Source organism: Cariama cristata, unplaced genomic scaffold (assembly GCF_000690535.1).
Source record: "Cariama cristata isolate BGI_N322 unplaced genomic scaffold, ASM69053v1 scaffold3989, whole genome shotgun sequence".
NCBI lineage: Eukaryota > Metazoa > Chordata > Aves > Cariamiformes > Cariamidae > Cariama > Cariama cristata.
This window is the reverse complement of record NW_009633887.1, coordinates 1-7759: the sequence shown is the minus strand read 5'-3', so window position 1 is coordinate 7759 and position 7759 is coordinate 1. Positions and strand designations below refer to the sequence as shown.

At 38.0% G+C, this 7759-nt stretch overlaps 1 protein-coding gene across 1 annotated transcript in view; it reads right to left on the bottom strand.

Annotated features, from left to right (window-relative positions):
• APAF1 (apoptotic peptidase activating factor 1) overlaps positions 1–6156 on the bottom strand; it is a 35094-nt gene extending 28938 nt beyond the window's left edge. Inside the window, exons 1-4 of the mRNA XM_009706924.1 lie at positions 6019–6156; positions 5561–5750; positions 4110–4307; positions 2966–3149 (exon numbers count right to left, since the gene is read on the bottom strand). Of these exons, the coding sequence (XP_009705226.1) occupies positions 2966–3149; positions 4110–4307; positions 5561–5750; positions 6019–6156 (710 nt within the window). The remainder of the gene's footprint in view (positions 1–2965; positions 3150–4109; positions 4308–5560; positions 5751–6018) is intronic.
• Between the last annotated feature and the right edge of the window lie 1603 nt (positions 6157–7759).

The following is a 7759-nucleotide window of genomic DNA, read 5'->3' as shown; positions in this document are numbered from 1 at the left end:
GTATCCTCCCCCCCCCCTGCCTATATCTGACAAAGAAGTTACCGAAAACTGTTTTTAAAAGGCTGGTTCCAAGGGAACAAGTAGTCAAAAAGGCTGGCCAGCAAGTAGATTTATGAAAAGAAATACCAGTTATTTACATTCTGTGTGTTTTGTGGAGGAAAGAAAGTTATTGAAATCCAATCCTACAAATTGTTTACATTTACTGCCTTTTTTTTTTTAAAGGGATGGAATTTTCAGCTACACTAGTCATTGATTAAATTGCCCAGTTCCCACTGAAGCATGTCAAGACTTCCGCACTTTTCTTCAGCTAAATGATGCTTATACCATCAATGGTTATAAATAAGGATTTTATCCTTCATAAACAAGTGCATACACAATATACCACATTTTCAAAGTTGCATGTAAGTCCTGGATACCCATATCTCATTTTTATATAATTCCTCTATTAACACCCTTTTGATAAATCAGAGGGCTTACAAGAATACTATAATAGCCATAAATGACTAACTTTGTAGTACTTTCACACTTGAAAATATGCTGGGCATCATGAATTACAGCCTGATTTTGGTTTTAATTAATCTGAGAAGTTCAAAGTCCTCCCAGTCTTTTGGTACCAGTGACTTTCTTCCCCAACCACACCAACAAATCTTAAATCCTAATTAGAGTTATAAAAAACATTTATAAAACCCAAAACCAACAAAACACTGTGATAACAATCACAGGAGATTTAATTCAGAAATTTCTTACTTTAAAGAATATCATAGCTTCAATTTCTTCAACAATAATTCAACAAAATAAATAATGCTATTTTGCTCAGAAAGTTGTCACTTGACAAATACTTTAACCTCAAGAAATTTACTGGATTCACAACTTGAATCCTTTGACTAATACTTTATTCCCAAGAGTTATACTGGGTTGACTCTGAATCCAGAAATAGCTGAAGTAACTTTTTGTCATCAAAGAGAATTCCAGCACAGAGCAAGCTCCTCCACCAGCTGCAGAAGTTGTGAAGCTTGGTTTCCAATACACTTGCACCCTATGAACCTTACTCCCCGGTACATTCCCCTCTACCTCCTCCCATGGCCACTACGGTTTCCCAGATAACTCATCAGCAGAAAGACTTCCAGTTTGTTCTTACAAGACTCTCACATACACCTAACAGGGCAGGATGCAGCACTGCAGCCTGTTCCCAGCTCATGTGTTCAAGCTGGCCAGTTAGCAAGACAACAGCTGCAGTCATTCTCTGCAATACTCCTATCTAACATCTGTTACTTTATCTTGAAACAGATGAATGAACATAGCCATGTCAATGGCATCCTACAGGAGACATCTGGCAGTCTATAAGGAAGACATTGCCACAGCTGGCATTGAAATACCCTCAAATAAAACCAAGTGCCCACAGCTGGCATTTTCTCTTTTCCCCTTAGTTTCCCCAGCATATAGGTGCTCTTTTGACAAAACACGGCCTCTTAAATGAGTCACTTTGTACACTACAAACAATATAGCATAGCATAGTGTATCAACCACGTTAGGCTGTCATGTTACTTGGCTGTACAGTAGCTGCCAACTTCTGGAACAGTTCATGATGCCATAGGGACACACCTTAGAAGCAAAATCACAGAACTGTTTAGGTTGAAAAAGATCTTTAAGATCATCAGGTCCAACTGTTAACATTCTCCCTTCTACCTGGAATGAATGCGATGTTGTGCAGGAATTAAACACCCACATTATTCTGTACTGAAGAGTTTTGTATTGTTTGTTAATGAACAAAAAATAATGAGAATTGTGTCAATGGAGACAAACAACATACTTCAGGGAAACTTGCACTTTCAGTTGAAAGTGTTTTGTTTGCACTTTTCATATAAGATGCCCACAAAAAAAAAAAAGAAAATTTCTTGTGGAGGACCTGGCAGCATTTTTCAATTCTTTGCAAGAAAGGTATTTTTTTTTCCTGTACAAAAACGTCAGTAGTATTCTACTTTATGTCATCTATAAAGATCACAAGGTTGGAGTACTATTCCCGAGATATCTCACTCGGGCGCAGATTTTCCCAGAGAGTAATGAAATCCTTAACAAATAACAAAAACTATTGCTCAAAGATGATAAAACACTGTGCAGTGACTGAGACACTGCTTGATGAAATCAAGTCACTTTTCCAGAAGTTTGAAAGCAACTGGTTTCTTGGGAATAATTGATCATATCATGAAAACCTCCTTTCACTTTGATAACTCCAGACCAAACACTTCAAAAAGACATCAGCTGTTCCAGAAAGGAGAAATTTTCTGCAGGGATACACACCCTTTTACTGCTGTATGATCCTCACGCATCAGTGAAGCACTCTATGTACACAATGAGAACACTGAAAGTTAGATCAATTCTTATTCCCAACTGTTTGTTCCCAACTTTCATTATTCAACAACTAATAATTTTTTAAGCAAATGTGACTCCTGCACAGCTGGTTAACTTATTTTGTTAGCAGAAGCCTTATTAGCCTACTGAATATATTCATATCCAGGACAAGCCTACAATGTGTCTCTTAAGTTACTCTATTAAAAAAACCCACCATCTAAACAGGGACAGAGTTATATTATGTATATTATACATCTGCCTCTAGCATATATTTACCTTTCAGCTTTTGTACACTTCTCTGGACTTACTTACTCTTTTATCATATGTAAGTCAGTAATTTAGAAAATTTTAACAGCAACCCCTACATAAGAATTAAAATTCTGGAAGTACTGTTAGCTTCAACTTGAATAACACTTCCAAACTATCTATGGCAAAACAGAAAAAGGGGAAGGAAAAAGTGGAAGAGTTAGGAAGTTGGTTTAAAAAAAACAAAACAAAAAAAGAGCACACCACAGAGACACGTAACCACCACATAGACACCTTAGACAATTAGATCAAAATTACTCTGCAAAGTTTTATCAGATAAAAGAACAGTGTTTCAGTTTACTGATATAACCTGGGATATTTGCGTAGCATCAGCAAACGAAGACGATCTTTAGCCTCCTCAATGTTAAGTGGTGGCCTTTGTGAAAGAGTAGAGTCCTGTTCTAATCTACTACAGAGATTCTGAAGTTTTATTAGGAGCCCTGCTTTGTCCTGTTTTCCAACAGAGATCCAGTGAACTCCTCCTGGAAAGTAATCTAACAAGAAAAGCAATATTAATGATGCCATACATTTAAAATCAGAAATATTTAATAGCAGCTTACAATAGCAATCAATAACTCAATCTCCATTAAAATATAAAACTGTAAAGTCTATCGCAAGCCAACCTTGCAACTCCACCGCTAACATAGAAAGATGGTTCTACAAGATGACTACTTCTTATTGTTAAAGGAACAGTCTCTGCAGGGCAAGGTCTCACAGTGCATTCACACTGCCGCTGATGCTGTCCTCCCTCCTCTCTAAATGCCTGCCTTCCTGTCCCTTCTGCATCCATCTTCCTGCTAGTCTGATTCAGCGTATACTTTTTTAACCCTGTACTACTACAGGAGTTCAGAGTTTAGGATGTGAAAATTATCCCAAAACAGTGAACAAGAAGGCATCTAGAAGAGTCAACTGTAGCAGAGGATGCTGTAGTCTCTACCCCTACATCACGTTTTCTAATGCCCAAGTCCCACTTTCTCCAAGTGTCCTATGCATGGAACAAAAAAAAAAAAAAAATCATTAAATGGTTTCATTTATGGTCTGCTTTAAGCTAAAGTGATACTACTGTAATCACTCCACAAATGCCTGCCATTATTAAAATATATGCAAAAGTTAAAGCAAGACTAGATACAATTATTTTGCACTAACAGAAATAACAATTTCAAGTTAATTAAGGATGCATCTACTCTCAGAAACCAAAGCAGATTCCATGACGAAAAGCTATTCTGAATCTTTTCCCATAAATTAATAAAACAGTTAGTGGTCCTAGAGCACTACATGATTATAAAAGCTGTAAATTGCAAGCAAATATTTCAGAAGCACCTAAGGAATTTAGAAGCCTGAAGCCTAAATCCTAAATTACTTTCAAGATGACATAAGGCACTTTGCCATATATGTCCAACACACGTATACCTGTAGTAATTTTTATAAAAATACAGATGTTTTTATAAAAGTACCTTCCAAGAGCTGATGATCTCTTAAAGCTTCTGCTGTTAAAACAGTCTTCCCACAACCTGCCATTCCATAAACTGTGACCCAGCCTGGATCACTTCCCAAACAGCACAGTTTCTGTTTAATAGCATCTACCAGTTTCGGCCGAGTGACAAACACAACCGGTCTCTGTGGTACACCTCCTTCACAGAGAATTGTCTTAACTAAAATTAAAAACAAGAAATATGAAAATACAAAGTAATTTCTAAACATGATGCCTCTTCAAACCAAACCAAACAACTCCCCACCCTAAATAACTAGTGGGTTCCCCCCAACAACTCGTGTCCCATACAAATGCTCTAAAAAACACTGGACTCAGAACATCAAATACTGAAAAAATAATGCTTTTTAGAAATAAATTACTTAACAGTTAACTAGCCTCCTACCTACAATAGTGTTCCAATTAATAGCTACACATGAGGCAGGCTTGTTACACCAATCCCTAGAAGTGAAAGGATAATTAACAGCTCCAGCAGAAACTGTGGCAAACACAGGAGCTTAACATTACTATACAAGAATTGAGTTATTTTTTCAGCCAGAAGTTACTGCCCCATGGACGTGGCAGCAAAGAAAGGATGCTGGGTAAGGCTTTCACTTTGTCCTTAACAGCACAGCACTGTGGTCCATGCAAGATTTCCTTTGATTTAAGCTAAGACAGCAGGACTTGCAACAGAGCAGGTAAAGCACTGCAGGAAAGGAAACGTGCACTTTATCTGTCTGCTGCTGGGCACAAAGTGGGCACATGTTGTGCTGATAAACTTTGGGAAATCCGACTCAGGGAATCAAAATTCCGCATGCCTGTGACACTTCTTAAAATGTGGAGCGCCACTAAATACAGCAGTTACTCATACACAGATAGAAGGTTCTTCCCATTAGAAACTACCAATTTATTTCATGTCAATCAAAGATGATACTGCTGACAATGCAGGTAAAATTTAGGAACTTATCTAGGGTTACTAAAAGGTCTGGTGGAAAGAATTAAGCAACCTAATAACTAGATCAACTATTGGAATGTAGGCTGAGAGATTACAGATGACTCTTCAAGATAAATGTCAGAACTTTGGAGGCTACATCTTTATCTTAGATTCAATGTCTTTAATATATACAAATCAGAGTCAGTCTTTCACGTACAACAAAAATGTTACAATTTAGAGAAAACTGTGAGAGCTTCAGGTTGCCCATCTCTTAAAATAAACATTATTTAATAGGAACATCTTCAAAATGATCTACAGAAGTTGTAACTGTTGTAACTCTCCCGCCATATTACAGAAGTCCTGACTACTACACTACCAAAACAAGTGAATGCACCAACTACTCCCTTTTCATTGGAAAAAGTATTACAGATAGTCACAGTAAGGAATAAAAAAAGCAACTTGTCTTTACTTTCAAGCGCAGGGATTGCTGTAGTTACACTGACCGTATGAAGTCATTCCATCCATTGAACTCTTTCCGTTACCAGAGGAGATGGCAGGGATGCCGTCCTGAAGAAGTGCAGCAAGATCTCTGTACCCTTCATGAAGCAGTGCGTTATAAAAGGATCTATATGAATTATTATCTTTTGTAAGAATAATGTTTATTAGCATAGCTGCTCGCTCCTTCTGTGTATTCTAGGAAAAACATTAAAAGAGATGTTATACAAAACTAAGAGACCTTAGAAATCATCTAATCTATCACTCTGTCAACTACAGACTGTTTATAGAAAGAGATATAGCCTTCAATTTGACCAAGTCTTACGAAGTGCAATAAAAACTGCACGCTAGCCATACGCTTAAGAATTTGCTGAATCCAGGAATGAGACAGACAGAAATTACTATTTTTAAAAAGGATGATAAAACGTGTGAGTAGATTAGGAAGATAAGTAAGAGATGATCCTACCTGTTGTTTTACTCTCTCCTCCTCTTGTAATGTTAGTACTTCGTCAGAAATCATACGATCCATAATATAAGAGGTCTTTATGTCTTGTTCCAATGCTTGGCGATTCATAAGTAAATAATTTCTACTCTTGACATCCATTATTTCTTCATTGTGAAAAAGAGGGGAGGAAAAAAAGAAGTCAAGTCGCAACTAGAACATAACTTACAAGTACAAGGAAAAAAGTTTGAAAATAGATTATGAATTTTGGTTTTCAAGTCAGAAAAAGTGGCAGAGCAGCTGCATTTGGGGAAAATACAGTGAATCTTCCGGCAAGCTCATACTACAAACTGCAGAAAGCTCAAAAATGTAGGGTTTTTTTACTTTATATTGATAAAGAGACTTTCATACTACTGTTATATGAATTTAATTCTATTGTTTACGACTCACTAGTCTAGCTTGGCTGGACAGTACAGTAGCATCAAGAAAACACTGGGGAAATCTAATATTCCTTTTCAACGGAGTAAAAAAAGGCATATTAATAGTTAAGTTGTAACAGGTCACAAGCTATTGCAAATATGAATAGTATTCTTAAAATATTATTTAGATGCCATATGCTATTATGTTTAATAAAAACATGCAGCTGAGTATTATTATAACTAATCTAACTACAGTATTTCTCTATTTGCTCCACTTGGAGGCATATAAAGCAGGTATAAAAAGAATTTCAGTCTTTAACAATTAATTAGACTCATAGTAAAACTTTTGTGCTCGCTATGTGGACGGAAGTTTTCATTAAAAAAGCGGATACGTACTGCTAATTCTGAAAAAAAAAAATTGAGTCTTTTTCCATGTTTCTATGAATTTATGTTTATGAACGCTTACAGAATTAAAGAATCACAGTCTGTGCAAGCTTCTCACATACGAGGAATGTGCTAAATGTCTTCTCCCCACCCAATACATCCCTCAAATTTTTTAAGTCCTTGGACCATGTGATTGGGATAACAGGATGAGAAAGAGGACTGGTCTCATGGCTGACAGCACTGGGCAGAACTACAACAGAAAATAAAATCCCTGTGCACCAAATCCTGTGAGATAAACTCGATGCTGTCTCCAAGTTCAGGGCTCCATACACCTATGCTGGGATCTGGACACACGAGGGAAGACGGAACACCCAACACTGCCAACCACTGAGCTACACCTTCCTTTGTCAGCACAACTATAAACTTGCATTCTTCCTCTATGTCTTAAAAAAAAAAAATTGTCTGAAGACAACAGAAGGTGAAAACTATTGTCTGCTACGTAAAGGTTTTCCAGTACTGACCAGCTGCCCCTGGCAGTCCCAAACGATCAAAATGATCTCCCCGACCACGCTCCTGCACGACGAAAGCTCCGTAGCCAATTGCAAGCTCCTCCACGAAGCAACTACCGTGTAGTTCTGCGTAGTAGCAACTACTGCTTGCAGAAGGGTTCACCTGTTCCCTCACCCCCCCCTTCGGGGGAACGGCTGCCTTTGGATAAGCCGGCGGTGGCGTGCCTCTTCCCCGTACTGACAGAACGGCCCCTTTTCGCTGAACATTAATGCGGTTCGAAAATTCTTCCAGCCTGCCTTCCCCCCGCCGCACCGCTTCGGAAAGGCAACACGGAAGCTCCTCAGTCGAAAAACGTCCAGGTTGGAAAAGAGTAATCGTCAATCCAGGCGTGAAGCAAATACAAAAAGAAAGCACCCCGGCAGCACACAAAACAAAGGGTCACCTCGCACCCA